The sequence below is a fragment of the Crocodylus siamensis genome, chromosome 9 (genome assembly GCF_052110815.1).
Source record: "Crocodylus siamensis isolate JL-2025a chromosome 9, ASM5211081v1, whole genome shotgun sequence".
Classification (NCBI taxonomy): domain Eukaryota; kingdom Metazoa; phylum Chordata; order Crocodylia; family Crocodylidae; genus Crocodylus; species Crocodylus siamensis.
Genome location: NC_143403.1, coordinates 64,803,314 through 64,821,210, shown reverse-complemented (window position 1 = coordinate 64,821,210; position 17,897 = coordinate 64,803,314). Strand labels below are relative to the sequence as shown.

At 43.2% G+C, this 17,897-nt stretch overlaps 1 protein-coding gene across 2 annotated transcripts in view; it reads left to right on the top strand.

The window, feature by feature from the left end:
- Nucleotides 1-17,897, top strand: part of ADGRD1 (adhesion G protein-coupled receptor D1) — a 237,932-nt gene that overhangs the window by 137,353 nt on the left and 82,682 nt on the right. For both annotated transcript variants that reach the window (XM_090062339.1, XM_090062340.1), the window contains one exon: nt 15,101-15,204. In XM_090062339.1, coding sequence (XP_089918465.1) covers nt 15,101-15,204 — 104 coding nt within the window. The remainder of the gene's footprint in view (nt 1-15,100; nt 15,205-17,897) is intronic.

Genomic DNA, 17,897 nt, shown 5'->3' with positions numbered 1-17,897 from the left:
GAGATGACGCCCTCTCCACACAGTTAAAAGCTCTGTTCCCTTTGAACAGGGAAAACCAGTAACATCCCTTACAAATATTCTGCTATGCAACAACATATACTTAGTGCATTTAATAAATGCAACAACATATGTTTAGTACATTTTATGCATGCAACAACATATATTTAGTGCATTTGACAGCAGAATGTCAAAGACAATGACCATTTCTTTTGAATCTTAGTAATTTTGATCAGCCAATAACAAAGGGAGGCAGGTTTTCATGGGGCTGCACGTGCCAGTGGTAAAGGTCAGCGCACGCTAGGGGCTTAGAGGAGAAGATTTCACCTGGAGACTGTCTAGTCTTTACCTTCATCTATTTTTTAGTGTGCTTGTACATATTTTTGAACATTGGCCAGATGACAGGAATGCCACATCTCTGAGCTGATGACACAGAGTTGTCTTTGAGGTAACAACGTCTTCTGGAGGCGTGTGATGTTTTTCCATTTAAAAAAGAAAAATCTTTACTTCTCTCAGTCTGGGACTGAAGTTTTAGCTTTCAGGGGATTAAAAACAAGACCAGTGTCCCTCATCAGACACCAGCCTGGACAGCTCCAGCTTTGTTCTTAGTCATAAGAATCTAATGTTAATATAAATGTATTTTAGATGACATATTCGATGATACCACTGCACGTGGTGGACAAGGTTCTCGCCTGCTTTCCATAGCATACCTCAAACACATCTACCTTCTGTTCTCCTCATAATGCAAAATACGTTGGTTTTACTACACTTTCAATCAGCCTTGATCTCCCCATTTTTTATCATCTGCTCCATTTCTATACACATTCTCCCCTCCTTCCTCATCTCCCCGTCCAGCTGGGCTGTTCACATTTTGAAATAATTTGCATTTCTGTAGCATGCGTGCAAATTTTGGCATGTACTTTCTTGACTCCCACTTACTATTGCGATTTTGGATACTGAAAGCAACAATCAGGTTAGAGATACGCATTGGGGAGGGACAGGAACCTGAATATTGCAGTATTTTGTGTTTGTTTTTTCCCATGTATTAATTTTGCCCCTGGGATCCATTTATAGAGACAAAAAACGTATGAAATTTGGTGTTCTGGCAACGTTTCCTCTTCAGGGACTGAAATGCCATGAGAGTTAAAATACTGAACATTTCTCTAGAGCCTTACAGGCTTGATTTGCTGCTGGGATCAGTTTCCACAGGGGATCTGTCAGAGACTGATTATGGGTCCTTTATTCAGTGGTTCAGGATCTACTGCAGCGTAGGTCAGACTGGCTTTGGAAGCTGTCCCAACTTACGCCAATTGGTACTGGGTCCCAGGAGACCTTACTGGGAATGGAAATGTATTTTCATTCCAATTTTCTGAGAGAGAAACTGAAACCAAGGGAGCAAGAGGTCTAATTTAAAATCTGGAAGCCCATGCAAAACGATTGGCACTTTGATATCAGTGCACTGATCAACAGCTTAGGGAGAAAGGCTTCTTTGAATGCCATCAGTGTTGGAATATAAGTGTTGGATTATAAATGTGCTAAAACCGTGGTTTTCAACCTTTTAAAATTTGTGGACCCCTAAAAAATTTCAAATGGAGGTGCAGACCCCTTTGAAGTGTAAACGTGAGTATTCACATACTTTTGATGGATCATAGTCATCTTTTGCAGACCCCATAGACATAGTCTGTGGACTCCCAGAGGTCCATGGAGTACAGAGTGAAAACCACTGTGCTAGAGTACTATTTTACATCTCATCTTAGGTTCAGCCACAGCCAAGACACACAAAGACAAGTCTTGCTAAAGCCCAGAGTGCTGAGGGGGAGGAATACAAGCAATGCTCATGATCAGCTTGATGTATTTTAGCTGCCCTTCAGTAAATGCAGGGGATTAACAGTTTTAACAGGTTTATATCAGGAATGTAATAACAATGTTAGAAAAATTTACAACCATGTGGCACTCAGCTGTTAGTCTGGAGCTGACCTGTTAGCTTAATGATGAATTGGCACCAGGCAATGCTGAAATTATTTGTATCTTTATCACTCTGCTGCTACATCCATATCATACTTGGCTGGAATTCAGGTTTGCTCATTGAAACAAATTTATTGTGTCGGTTTAAGGTTGAGAAGTAATCACATTTGCTGGGAGTTAAGTAATGAACAAGCACTAACTAACGGAAGAAAAGCAAAACACACGCAAAAGATAAGCAGCATCTTTAAGGGACAAATTCTTCCCTTAATAGTCTGAGGTTACATAGATGCGATTAAGGTCAGAGCACAATTAGGAGTTGGAACTTGATCTAAAAAGTAAACTATGTTTTCACTTCTGTAATCATATTGTTAAGATTAAGCCTTATACATGCTGCCACATATGCCACATTGTACAATGAAGTGCCCCAATGGGACATTCGGAGTATGCTGTACAGATGTTAATTAGTCTTGACAAAGTCTTTGGGAGTTTTGTACGTACTAGCAGCCCCATGTTACAGATGGAGCAACTGGCAGAGAATGAAACTAAGCACTTTGTCCAGGGCCCACACAGAAGGGCCCTTTGACAAAGCAGAGAGCTCAGGAACTCTTGTCTTTCTCACTCGTTTCTCAGTCCACCACTTGACTGTGTTATTGTCTGATCCAATGCACACTGGCATCCGTAGGAGTACTTCACTGGGGCTTGGATCAGCACTGCGATGCCTGCTGCCCTGCCCATTAGGAAGACAGCCATGCATTTAGTATCATGATGTCAGCTAGCATAAATCTGCTTAGCTGGAAAGGAAAGCGTAAGGCAAGGTTTGCACTGATTTATCTCTGCTGTTTTTGGCATCAATGAGGGCACAATGTACTTGTAGTGGCAGGTGCTTCCCTGTGGTGTAGCTGCAGTGGTGCTGTGCAGCATAGCTACAATCTTCCCTCCACCTTTCTGGGAGGGGAGATAACCAGACAGGGATGACCCTGCCTTGAGCAGGAGGCTGGACTAAATTAAATGACCTCATGAGGTCCTTTCCGGCCCTACTTTCCCGTGATCCTGTGTTGGTCTCGAGGGCCCATAAGCTCAGAAATCTCCAATGGGAAAGCTCCTACACAGAAACCTCAAGCTGCAGTGTAATCTTTTACCCCCAAGAGACAAGAGTCCTTGCTAGGTGATGTGAATCCAGCTCTGTGTATCTGCTAGTATTTCTGAGGCATGTATGGGAGGAGAAATGGAGATGATATCTGTGCATGGTGGGAAGGAAGCGTTTCATTGGGGCCTATAAATCTGATACCGAAAGAAGTTCCTGGAGTGAGTCGTGGCATGTCACGAGGTACTTCTTAGACAGCGGGAATCAAAAATAATATAGGGAGCAAACGACATGCCAAAGACAATCCAAAGAAAATTCAAGCTGTTATTTTATTCCAGGCAGCTCCACTTCCCCACCTCGGTCAGTGGGGCCCAGTACTCTGTGCCAAAAAAGCATGTCAGCTGTCTGGCAATTTTTATTTTTACAGAGATCCAAGAACTATGCAGCAGGCCAGGCTGTTTGTACCATCTGCCATGTAAAAGTCATTTTAGTAAAAGGATGGTGGACACCCGGGGATATCAGCAATCCAACCCCATTTTGATGGGGGGAATCACCAGTTCTTGCGGTGAAATGTGAGCCTGCGGCATAGAGACTGTTGTAAGCTTTGCAGAGATGGAGCTCTTAGCCGTAATATTTTGGTCCCAGCATATCTACTCTTTTTTCCCCTAGTGAGAGGTACATGTCCTCCTGCATGCTCACCAGCATTGCTTCGAGTCCAGAGGGTTTGGACATGAATGTAACAACACCCAAACCTCATGCTACGTAAATGCCAGCTGACGTTCGAAAGGAAAAGAGGCTAGTAGAAACAGTGGTTTCTGGAAAACTAAGTAAGAGAGATTCATCCATCTGTGAGGGACTGAAGTTCACGTGTGGGCTGACATAGCCAGAAAAATGCTTAGAAAAAGACACGATTACAGCTGAACTCTCTTGCCTTCTTAACATACTGAAGGATTTCATGTCTTAATGAAACTGTGTCTGTACCGTGGATTTGGGTAGTGGCCAGAAGCCATTTTGTGCCTTCTGTGCAGAGTTAAAGATCGTGTATGGTCAACCGCCCCATTCCCCACATGCATTTATTTATTCTTTCCCATGGTTTGCCCACTCATAATGGGAATTCTTTATTTTCCACCGTTGTAGAAGAGGGAGGGACCCCTGACTCATTTAATGCAAGAATGAGTTGACAAACTAGTCCGAGGGGACCAGCAGGCATTGGGGGAGTCCCCGTTCCCCCGAGCACGACCAGGAGTGACCAGGAATAACGGTCACAAGCTGGCAGAGGGTGGATTCAGACTAGACATCAGGAGGCGCGACTTCACGGTCAGGGCGGCTAGGGTCTGGAACCAACCTCCAAGTGAAGTGGTGGTGGCTCCTACCCTGGGGGTCTTTAAGAGGAGGCTTGACGTCTACCTGGCTGCAGTCGTTTGACCCCAGTACTTTTTCCTGCCGTGGCAGGGGGTCGGACTTGATCTGCTCTGGTCCCTTCCGACCTGACCAACTATGAAACTATGAAGAAGAGAGTGCCTATGCCATCTGTTTAGATTGTAAAGCTTTTCAAGGCCTATGCTGTCATCTTGCTCAATGTATGTAGAGCAGATCAGTGGGCCATACATAGGGCTGGTAGGTGCCACCAAATACAAACAAATAATAATAAATACCACCAAAACTATGCCCTAGTTTTGACATCGCTACTTAGCACAGTTTATTGGTTAATGTTAATGTTTTAGGCTCTCATCCAGCAAAGCACTTAAGTATGTGTTTAACTTTAAACATGCGAGCAGTCTCTCTGAAGTCAAGTTTAAATAACCTTAAAGGGAAACTATTACCTTTTGATTTAGATTCAGAATGAATCAAGATAGATTATCGACTCACACCAGGAGGTTATTTCTTGCCAGTGACTGCAATTCCATCTGTATACAATCTATCAAAAATGAATTACATGTAAATACCATCTCATTTGTAATGAGTAAATTGTTATCTAGTACAAATCACATCTAAGAAAAAAACTAGAAATCTCCCTTGTGTGGTTTTTTCCTAGTTCTCCTTGAATACGTAGCTTGCCTCATAACTAAAACACCCGGAACAGCTGAACAAAGTACACAATGGGATGGATCATCCCTACTTTAACTTAATTGAAGTTGTGGGTGCTAAAGCTCGCAATGCTTTTAGAGATCCAATTTGGTCACTTGTAGCTCTGAGAACTTGCTTGGCTGCTGAATCAAAGTGATGATGAAGTAAAATAGACAGCCGAAATATTGTTTAGGTTTTTAAAGATACATTTTGCGTTCCAACCGCTAACAAATGACTTTGTGACGCTCAGTTCATAGTTCGGAAGGAGGTATCAATCAGCATGAGTCAAACTGCCTGTCAGTATGCCTGAAAACACGGAAATATTTATGAAAGGAAAACATCTGAAGGACTCCTGCTCCTGCAGCTGGAATGCTGTTGACAGCCCCTTGGAGCTGTAGGATCCTGCAGTCTGCAGGGCGGAGAGGGCTGGTGCAGGGTTGTAGTTGCAAAATCAAGGCCGTGGCTTTCCCTTTCTGTGACAGCAAGAGATATTTCACCTGTTTTTTACTGTCGTGGTTCAATATAAGTGATACCAATTTTAGATTGCCTGGAAGTGTCTCTCTTCATGCCCATAAAACCAGTTTTGAAAATATCCTAAAATTATCCAGTGTTGTAAAAGGACAGAGGAATGTATGCGAGCATGCGTAAAATGTATTGGGTTAGAGTATTTTTCCTTAAAGTAAATATTGCACGGATATTTTTTTGTTGTTGTAAACAACTGCCACTCTCAAAGGACATAAAATAATAGCCTAAAATCATAATCTTTCTTTTTAAACTTTTCAGCTGGTAGCGGTCCAGATAACGTGCTTAATGGGACAATAAAATGCATCTATCTTGGCATTCACACTGGTCCCTGGTGTGCTGCAATTGAATACATTTACTTGTTTTGTGCTTTTCATTGCTGGGCATGTGAAACAATGCCTTTGCCCTGTATTTTTTCCCTTTGTGTCTGGTTTTTCAAAATTAGGCAGGTACTGCAATATTTTTTCCCTGTTGGCTATCACTGACAGCTTATCTAGCCAAAGAGATCTTTGTTCAACGGATGGGTAAGAGTTGTCCAAACTGTCTGCAAAGATAAATCGGCCTTACTCCCCTTTTCTCCATTTTATCCTCATATATGTTGTTTTGAGGATTCACTGTTAAAATGACTAATGGATCAAAATGAGTCCTGGTCTTAAAATGGCATTAACTCAAAGAAACATACGCTATTTTCTTGCACAGTTTAGCTAGGATTTCTAAGTGTGGAAATTTTAGGTCATAACCTATGTTGCCTTTTGTGTTAAGTATTGATTCTTTCTTTCTTTTAATATTGTGGACATACTGCATTCCTATGAAATTCCATTTCTAGGTCAAATGAAACTTGGTTACTTTCAGTAGAGCCCCCTTTCTGGATTGTCTGCTTCCCATCATGATTCCCCTGAGGAAAAGAATGGTATAATGCACTGGAGAACTGAACCCTAGGACATATTGTTGATAGGCAGATGACAGAGCTATCTGTCAATTATTGAATTTCATATAGTGGCAGAGAAAGCAAACTAACTGTTCTTGGAAGTGTATAAAAAAACCTCGAGAACTATCATGTTTTTGTAAACTCTTTTGAACGAGGAATTCTGAATCAAGTCCCACTGTAATCAGTATCATTAGCAAAACACCACAGGCTTTCTTCCCCAGAAGAGGTGGATGGTGGCAGTCACTATGTTGCATCCTTTGGTCAATAATTTTTTTTTGCTAAGGACTTCCCCTGTATGCGGCATGGGTCAAACCACAGATGGAGTACTGCGGGGATGCTACTTGCCCTCTATGTGGCATTGGTCAGACCACAGTTGGAGTACAGCATCCAGTTTTGGGCACCGTACTTTAAGAAGGATGGGGATAACCCTGAGAGGGTCCAGAGGACGGCCACTCGTATGGTTAAGGGTTTGGAGGCCAAGCCCTATGAAGGGAGACTGAGGGACCTTCTCCACAAGAGAAGGCTGAGAGGTGATCTTGTGGCTGCCTACAAATTCATTAGGGGGATGCAGCAAAGAACTGGAGAGGCTCTGTTCACCAGGATGCCTCTTGGGGTAACAAGGAACAATGGTCACAAACTGACAGAGAGCTGATTTAGGCTAAACATGAGGAAACGCTTCTTCACGGTAAGGGTGGCCAAAATTTGGAATGGGCTTCCAAGGGAGGTGCTGCTCTCCCCTACCTTGGGGGCCTTTAAGAAAAGGATGGATAGGCACTCTTTCCTGCCCAGGGTGAGGGTCAGACTCGATGATCTGTTGAGGTCCCTTCCGAACCTACATCTACGAATCTATAATCTTCCTATCATAGTATGACTCATATTGGTAGCAGTTGACTTTGATTTCCAGCTGGCCTGTATCAAATCTCATCAGATTAAACCACCACTCCAAACCCTCAGGCACCCATCCCCACCTTCATCCTTCACATGCCTGTGTAGTAGGGTCAATGAGGCTGCTGTGGGGGGTTCGGAGGAGATTTTCTGGTGCAGGAGCAGTAACAGGCAGTTGAAATGACTCTAGGCCAAGCCCTGCACCCGAGGCCTGATATAAGGAAGACCACAGTGCTGAGTGCTACGGGGTTTTGAGCTGTTGTCCTATCCATAGGAAGCCCTGGGAAGACTGCCATTAAACCGAGACATCTCTGGGTTTTCTATAAATAACTCCAGGTAATGCTTATCTTGGCAGCTGAGAATCCAGAGACATTTAATATACTGGTCAATTTACATTTACTGTAGCCCCCAGGCTGTGCCTGGTAGAGGGCACCATTCAGCTTCTGCCTCTCAAACTACACTGTACGGCGGGGTGGGCAAAAAACAGCCTGCGGGCTGAATCCGGCCTATGGAGGCCTATGGAGGGACTTTGTCCAGCGCACGGTGGGTTCCTGGGTCTCTCCTGGCCCAGGTGCTGCCCAGTCCCATCACCCCCTGCACACCCTTTCTAGGTAGCCCAGGTGGTGGTGTCTCCTTCCAGCTGCCACCACCACTGGCCCCAGCCCTGTGGTACTGGTGGGGACCTGCCCTGATGTGCACAGCCCTTACCTTGGACCACTCTGCACCTGCTCTGGACTTCGCCCAGTGGAGCAGACCAGCTGGAACATGTGCACACAGCCCCAACCCTGGCCCTCCCTTCCCCACTTCTGCTTCAGACTCGCTGGCCTATGTTAAGCAGCAGCGGTAGTGGGGCAGAAGCTGCTGCCTGGCACGGGGAAAAGCAGCCTCCCCCCTTCATCACTGCCAGGCCCTTCTTGCTGCAGCCACCCAGAGCTTGCGTCTAGGCTGCCCTGTGGCTCCTCTGCAGTGCCACCACTGCCCCACTGGGCAGCTCAGAGGAGGTGATGACAGCAGTGCATAGGAACAACAGGGTAGCCTGGGTGCAGGCTCTGGGTGGCTGCAGCAAGAAGAGCCTGGCAGTGGGGTTGGGGAGCATGCTTTTCCCTCATGCCAAGCATCAGCTTCTGCCCTGATGCCACCGCTGCTCAGCAGGTGGTCCAAAGCAGGCATGGGGTGGGGTGGGCTGGGGTTGGCGCTGGGGCTATGCACACGGGTTCCATCTGGTCTACTCCAGCCGAGGCAAGTCTGGAAGGGGCACGGGGTGGGCTGGGGTCGGGACTGGGGCTGTGCACAGTTGGTAGTGGCAGGGTGGAGCTGCAGTGCCTGCAGGCTCTGGGTTGTTGGGATGCTGGGGGAAGGGAGGTGGTGACCAGCCCATGACAGCTCCCCAAAACTGCCTATGTGGCCCTCAGGCCCATATAATTGCCTGTCTCTGCATAGGGAGTGATGTGAAAGAGCAGGGAGAAAGCACGTGTGAGAGAGAGTTCTGGGTGTGTATCTGCTTGCATAGACACAAATTACAAGGTAGAAATGAACCGCTATTGAGAAACCCATGTGTAGTGTCTTAACATTACAGTTGAGTTACAAATAGTCTTCACTATTTGAAGTAGTACAGCTGTTGTGTTGGTTCAATTAAAGGGTCACTTGCCCTCAAAGCCCAAGGAACCAGGTTTTTGTGTTTCTTTTGAGGAAAGGCACTATTAACAGGCACAAACAGCTGTTCCTTTAGCAAGCATCTTGCAGCTTCCACATCTGCCTGTGATATACTTGTTATGTTGGCCAAGGAACTGAGCTTAATTTTATATAGTCACACAAGCTGGGGAAAATAATGCTGCTCCCCTCTATGTTGACTGCACTAAATTGTTTTGTGCTTTCTACTATTGTGAAAGCTTTTAAGAGCATGAGTTTGCAGATCAAGGCTGCCATCCAGGCCTATGAGATGTTTTTGTAGAACTGGCAGAGCAAATGTTTTAGCAAATGTAACTTACTATATTTTTGTTGCCTGCTTACATGACTTATGGGGCTATGACAGCTCTTGCTGGGCATAAATTCTTGATTCCACAATGTTTTAAATTATTATTGCTTTATATTGCATAGGTGTGAAGAACCTCTTGTGCCTTGTGTGCAGAACAAAAAGGACAGTCCTTCCCCAAAAACTTACAGTCTTGTTGCCTGATCCCAACCAGCCTGGTCTTATTCATACTCAAATCTCTGTCCTCTATTCCCTTCCTCAAAGAGTGATAGTATATGCTTCTGATTAGATGAAGGGATTGGTAGCTAAGTGACTGAGATCAGACCTTGAGCCCCAGTGAGATTGCTTTGTGCCATTCCGCTTCATATGACTTTTCCATGTGCTCTGGTCTCACCTCCGTGCTATGAAATCATCTTTTAGAGAAGGGATGGTAGAACAGAGGAGTCTGGAGTATGGACTACCTTGAAGCAGATACTGTCCTGAAAAGCAATAGACTTGCCTCTCAAGCAGAAAATAATGATAAACTTATCTGAAAAAAATGTAAGAGAGTTATACACCCTAATTCTTTTTTTACTTTCATTTGGGTTTGTGTACCTAATTCTCATAGGCTTCTTTGGAAATCTCAGTCTAAGAATTTTACAAGAGACTGCCACTTGTCTCCCAACAGAATGACCTTGTGTTGAGTTTCCCTTTTGGCCTCCCCCCTTGGATTTCCTGATTTGGCTGTTGATTGGGGAGGAAGGGTCTATTAAGTCTGTTCACACCAAGAGCAGAAAGCAAAGCAGAATAGAGCAGATGGACTGCGTCTACACGTGCACGGATATTTGGTTTCCTGGGGACAACTAGCAGCAGTGCACCTTGTGCCACCACTAGTTGTCCCTGGGGAAAGCCCATGCCACGGGCGCTCTGGTGTGTGGCAAGTTACCTCGGGTGGGGTGGGGGAGGCTGGAGCCAGCTCAGTGCTGGCCCCAACAGCCTTACCGGGGGTTCAGGGAGCCTCCCAGGGCTGCAGCAGAGGTTATCCTGCTTCATGGAGCCTGGCCAGCAGCTGGAGTCAGCCTCCAGCCAGCCAGGCTCTGGTTTTGAGTGGCATGTGCTGCCCCTGTATGTGCCGCTCCAGGCCCCTTTTTTTGCACGTTTTTTTTGAGCCCTGCTCCCTTGCAACATGGAGAACAACTGAATATGTGGTATGTGGCACCACAGACGCATCCATGTGCCATGTACCACACAGCCGTGCTTTTCTGGACATGGCCCTGGGGGTCTATGGACAAAAGTAATTCCTTCAGTTTAACAGTGAGTTAGACATATTATGTTAGCAAGACCAAACAAGGCAAGAATGATGTAAGCCTTCAACCTAAAATGTAGAAAGAAAAGCAAAACTCTGTATACAAAGTCAGAGACACAGGGAAGGGAAGGATTTATCTACTTGGTTGCTTTCAAAACCTTTATAATAATTTGGTTCCAGTTTTCTTTCACAATTTTTGATTCCATCCTCCCTACTGCTCCATTTTATGACATCACTGAAATTAAACTTTGCTGTGTGAAAATTGTAAGGAGCAGATTACCTACTGTTTGATGACGTCTTTCCCACAGCTATTTTGAAAAGGACTACATGGTCTTAAATAATTTTTAATAAATACCTTGGCAGAGACCTTTGGAGAATTTGAGATTTTGCATGTCTTAGTGAAACTGTTATTAATAAGCAGCCATGTGGCTGAGCTGGTGAGAAGAGAATGGTCCTTCAAAACATGAAAAGCCCCTTTTGTAGAAGGAGAGACTTTAGAAACAGGGCTGTTGGAAATAGCTGTTTGGAGGATCCTACTGCCAGGCAAGAATCTCAGATGTTGCGTTAGCATCCTAATCAAGTCTAATTGTATCTGATATCTAAAAGGTAAAGGAAATGAGCTATCTCTGTTCACACAGTTTAACAGAGTTTTTCTTCTCTGAACAGAGATTGCACGGTGCCAATGAGTAAAGTACCTATGGCTTCCAACATGGTGGAGGTACGTCTACACATGCACACCCATACTGTGCAGTAAATACCATGACTTATGCCAGCATGAGCATAAGTTTGATATCTGTTTGATACCTTCAAATTTGTGCCTGATTAGTTACTGTGCGGTAACGCATGTGTAGACACCTTACTGTATGGTAACACTGTGGCTGGACTGATTTAATTAGTCTCAAGTCAGTTCCCACACAACATTAATGCACTTTAATGCCTGCATAGATGCTGACCTAGTCCCACTTACTGTGCAGTAACTTACTGCACAGTAAATTTAAGCTAGTGTAAAAGCACATCTAGACATGCCTACTCTGTCCATAAATTAATGTGTTGCATATCAGAAACATAATTCTTGCCTTAGTGCATCTATTTCTGAAGTGAAACTTAAGAGGGAAACTTAGAATGTTCCTTGGAAATTGTAGTGCAAGGTTCCTCAACAAGGCACTTCATTTTTAATATATAAATAAGGCCCATTTGGATTGAAATTCGGTTTTAGCAGCCTTTCTGGAGGCAATTGGAAACGTCAGCCTCATCGGCCAGGGCCAGCATTTAATGCCTCCAAAGTACTCGGGCTGCCAAAATTAATTATTCATTCCTTCTTTAATTTGATTCAGATTGCATTTTAAAGGTTCAGCTGTAATAGGTTAGCTGGTTCTTAGTTCTTAATTCAAAACGAAGAAATGTTTCACAGGAATCGTTTGCATTGGCACCTTTTGAAAGTTGATTTCAGTGTAGGACTGAGCTCAGGCACTGGATTGTCTCTTGGTAGATCACAGTTCAATTGCATAAACAGGGTCCAACATTTTTTCCATTGTAAATGACCTCATGATACTACTGCTGCTTTTGAGGAGAGTTGACCAGTACAACAGTAAAATATAACCAGCTATTGTATCAGCATGGAGTACAAGAATATAACTACAATATCCCTTATTTCCATCAACCAGTCAAGGAAACAACCTTGGTTTGTTTCCTGCATACACGTTTTTGTATGCAGGTTGTATCCTGTTTATGGATAAATTTGTCATTAGCAAGTCAGAGAGGTGATCATTTTACAGTCGTGCATTGATATCGCTTTCTTCAGAGTAAATAATAACAATAGAAAATAACATTTCAGATGGATACAGCTATGACACGGTCAAGTTTTGGTCTGCAGACTAAATGACATTTTCATAGTTAAAGAAATATTTGTGGGGGGGGCAGAGGATCATCTGGAAAGTGAGCTTTTGTTTTGAGCATCTGTCAAGGCTGAAGTTAAGAAACAGCTGTATTTTATAGTATTTATGACTGCTCACACCCAAGGCTATATCAGTGTGTTTCCTAGCATTTCACATTTCTTCGGCGTTTCGCAGTAAGAACATTCTCTGTGGAGCCAGAGAAGCAAAGTTTTTCAGAAGCACAGAAAAAGTTTTTTTAGTGGATGGAAACAGTCCGGAGATTTGCTCTCATCACATTTTTTCACATATGGTTCAGTGTTGCTCTGGATACTCTTTAATCTACTTTTGTTTAATATCTTCTTTGTAATGAAAAGAGTAAGTCTTATTACCCATCTGCATCATTAATGGAACAGATGGTCATTTTTTGTCTTGGACTACAAAATTGTCCCATTGGATAACTGACTTGCTTAAAAGATTATCTGCTGAATTCCAACGATGTGAAAAAATATAGGAAAAGCAAACTACGGTGGAATTAGCTCATTGGGAACAATGCCCTGATTTATAAGATGCTGTTTCTTTGCTCAGTGCATGGTGGTTTGAGGTCCCAGGCACCTTTTAAAAAATCCTGTTGCATTCTGTCATAAGAGCTGTGCCTGATTGTACTGTTCCAGTCATCTAACAGCATGTCGGCAATAGGCAGGAGACCGCTCCTATCCTCTGTCCAGCCTAGCACACAAATGGTTCACGTTGCAGAAATAATCAGAGAGAAGTGGCCATAGGCAGCATTTCTGCTGGCCAGCTCATAGGGATGTGCATTGGAGATGCTTTTGAAGAGTTCATGTGCACCTTTTTTCTATCTGCCAATAGCACAGAAACAAGCTAGAGCTCTGTATTTGGGGCGAACTAAAGCTGGTGGCAGCCTCATGTCTGGTTGAAAGAAAACGCCACAGCGTATTTCATAGGGACCTTATGCCGTCAAAACAGTCGTCTGGCTCGTCATTTTATGATCCGCACGCTGTAGTCAGGGCTGGAATCCATCGTGTCTCTACCAAAATGACTGCATGTGAATTGACACCGTTGGTAAATAACTACAATACAACCATGCGTATGTGTAAAACACATCATTAGCGTTGCTATTTAAACCGAGTCTTTTTTATTTTTTTAATAAGCCTTTGGGTTGCCTTCCCCACCCCCCTGCTTTTAAAGAGCTTTTGAAGAACGGCTTGTTAATCAGAGCTGCTTGAGAATTTCTTAATGAAATGTGGTTTTGGGAACTAAGTCCGTTAGTGTGGAAGGGACAGTTTTGGTGAATTCCCTCCTTGAAAAAAACAAATGTGGAAATAGTCTTGAGAGGGCTATATTTCCCCTTATTTTGCATTTTGAAAATGTCGTTAAGTTTTTTCAATTTTAGAAGATGTTTTCGTCTGGTAATGCAAGTTCACTTATAATAAAAAGGTTGAAATCAAAAGAAAGAATTTTGAAATGATCAAAATTAAACATCTTGCTTGAACCAGTCAGATTTTTTTTTTCAGGTGTTCTGTTTCTGGAAAATTCAACTTTGTGTTGAGATTTGACACTTAGAAAAATGTGGCTCAAAACTTCTTGTGACATGATTGAATGGCTTCCTGCCCCATTCTATTTCTTACATTCAAATACCGCCTTGCCTCCACCACTGGATATGGCTTTTTTTGACATTTTTCACTCAGAAGGAAATTTATGTTGCAATATAAAAGGAATAGCTAATGGCAAACTGCAGGAACATTCACTGTCCTACCGAGTGGTTTCAAAATGAACCATCTTAATGCTCACCACCCTGGGTAAGGTGGAAGGGCTGAGGATTTGGTGTTTACGGAAACCAATAACTTTTTTGTTCCTGCAAGATACTCTTTCCATGTCAGGATCAAAGGTGATGTTAGAGGTGGGTGTTGTTGCTCCCATTGCTGTGTTTCTTCTGCCGTTTGAGAGAGGAGTCAAACCAACTCCTTTAAAAAGCATTATATTTACTGGCTATCTTGGTTTATCAGTTCTTACTACTGTGGTGCATCGATGCCATCTGTGCAGTGATGCAAGCTATTGTAGCATGAGAGCATTTGCCAAGTGTCTTAAAAGCTATAACAATCTAACCCCGTCATGGTTTGCGCAGCTCCGAAAGGCCAACAAAAAGCAGTTTATCTAATCTCAGGGATGACACTATCACAGCCGTGTAGATAGAACCAACCTCTGCTGACGGCATATGGTCTTGTATTTCATAAGGGGGGAGCTAAGTGACACATATATTTGAATGCCCTGGGTGCCTGACTTTCAGTTCAGATAGCGCAATTCATTTCCCGTGCTAGAAATGGTTGCAAATGGCACTGAATGCAGTGATGCGTGCAGAGACTGGGGTGGAGCTACCCCTGAGGAAGAACGCAGCTACGTCTGCTGAAATGCCACATGCGTTTCAACCTTTGTCAGGGTATACAGTTCTGTAGTATAATAAATCAATTAATGGATTTTCCTGTTGTTTTCCTTTTATGCACAGCTGACCATTCAACACCGGGTGGCACTGTCATCCATCAGTTACATTGGCTGCTCCCTGTCCATCTTCTGCTTGACGATCACGCTGGTCACCTTTGCTATACTGTCGTGAGTCATTTTAACTTCATACCTGTTGAGCAAATGTCGCTCTGAAAGTTTGACAGTTTTATGTAGAATCTTCATTCCCAGCCACCGGACAGGAGGCTTTCAGGTATTCAGAGAATTGTAAAAGGTTATTAATCCACTAACCCCCTTTCATTAGATTCTGCACATATCTTTGTAACAGTTGGTTGGCTGTTCCTAAATTAAATTTCCCCAAATTAGAAGGTCTTTAAATAGCAAGTGATTTCCTTTGCAATATACTTTGGGGATTTTTTTCGATCCCTGTTGTGCTGCAGTTTTGAAATCTGCAGAGAGGGTGAGCCCCATCCTGAGGTCAGGGAATTTAGCCTGAGCAAGGAGCTAAAAGATTGGATTCTCCCATATACCTTTATATTAATCAGAAACAATAGTATAGGCAAAGGAGCAACAGGACATACAGGCAATCTTTCGCCTGCTTTTGTAGGGTTGTAAGGTTGGAAAGGGGTTGTAAGAATGGCACCTGGGGAAAGGACAGAGAAAGCATCCACAGCAGCACCCTTTGAATCCTGTTTACTCTCTCAAGCTGAAATCCTGGACCACCAGAGTCAATGGGAGTTTTGCCACCGACTTCACTGGGGCCAGGGTTTCACCCTGAGGGTTAAAGTGGGACTGATATGCTGCACAGCTCTTGCCTCTTCTGCACAGGGTGGAATTTCACACTAGACCGGAAAGTACTTTTTGTTAAAGTGGTTTCTGCTTTTGATCTGTTAAGAATACTTTGTTACTTGTTACCGGTTTACTACTTCACTAATTTTCCCAAGGAAAAATGCATGGGGTTATGACAAAACACGGGGTAATAGTGCCTAGCTATTCTTTTCCTACCTGGATTTCCCTGCACTACATTTTCCTTTAATATTTTAAGGGGCTGCCAGCAACTAGCATGTAAAATTAAAGTGGAATAAATCTTCCTGAGAAATGACTGAACTGGAGTACAGCATGGTGCAGGCACCAGTCGAAGTAATTTCTGAGTTGTGTGATGCAATCCTTGACTTTTTAGACAAGAAGCAATGCACAGTGGGCAACATACTGCAGTTTAGAGACCAAAAACAAGGTAATGCAAATGAAAATAAGATGCACTCAGGAAGGGCCCACATAATCTCAGCCAATTTGGTTACCACGGTGAGAATGTAGATAGGTTCGGAGGCTTCCAGGACTGGATTCATAATACAGTTTGGGGAGTTAAGAGATAAAATGTTGTATTTCCATATTTATAGAAACCCACCCATCTGTAAATACTAGCACAGTGCAGCATTATAAAGATCTGGGTTTATATAAACATGGAAGTACTGGGCTTGCATCTCCACTCACTCATTCTGGACTTGTATCATTGACCATGCTGGAGTTATTACAGATTTGCAAAAATAAGGCCTAGGTAGTTAGATATCAGTAGGTAAAAGAGTCGATAGTTAATTTGGTTTTAACTGTTGGAATTGATATTAGCACAGGAGGTGTGTGTGAATAATGAAAATAGATTAAACTGATAGTTATCCATTTCAAAAATCCCCCCCCAAACACTCTATATTGCCTGTTAGCAGTATGAAGAGTCTACTTTACTCCTTATCTCAAGTTTTGTTGCCTTAGGATAATAGTATTTTAGAATGGACATTGGAAAAAAAAATGCACAATAATCTATAATCCTGAAGTGGTGGATAGGACTGGATTAGATGACCCTGTGTAGGCCTATCCTGTCTCTAATTTCTATTAAATTTATCTTAGATTTTTTATAGGGACTGGATACAGTCCACAATCCCACATTTGTTTTCAAGGCTTTAGTTTCTCTCTGCCAGCCTAGTTTTCAAATGGGCTACTCTATTAGGACAAATAAATGGTGCAGAGAAAGTGAAATTAATGCCAGGGTCTATGCTACATCCCTTTGCATGTCTTCAGTCTGTTAGAAACATGGGGATGCTTTAGGGGGTTGTACCATCAAGAGAACATTTGTCAGGGAATGCACTTGGCATTTAAGTGCATTTTTCATTATTACTTGTATTGCAGTAGTGGAACCGAGATCAAGGCCCCATTGTGCTAGGCTGCACAACACATTTCTGAATAAGCTTGCAGAAAGTGTATGGTTTTAATAGATATGACAAAAGATGAGAGGGCAAACAGGTGCAAAGATTTAAAGTGCTTTGCCCAAGGTCACCCAGTACATCAGTGGCAGAGCGAGAATGAATCCTTGTCTCCCAAGCCCAGTCCAGTACCTTTACCCCTAGCTGTCACTGGGTTCCAGCTGTTAAGGTGATGATTTGACAACCCAAGTATGACTTCTGTACATCATGTTGAGGAGCCCACATTAGAAACTAGAGCATTTATGCTTATGGCCATGCTTAAAAAGACTAATTTAGTTTAAAACATTTATTCAATTTGTTTGAATCTTGTGGCAATTACTTCTAGGTCTCTAGAAAGTCTTCACAGGTTATGCCCGAGTTCAGCGTACAACACATTGCAACACTTTCTATGTGTGTGATGTGGGGAGTGGTCAGGGTGGAATTGATCTGCTCTGCTTCTGATTGTGAGCTCAAAACAATGGCTGTTCATGTATTTGAAAAGGGATGGAGCTTGGTGATAACTTTGTACAATGCTGGTGAGAACACTTGGGTTATTGTGCCCCTATGGGAAGAGGAGATATGACAGGAGTTAAAAAGAGCACAGACCCAACT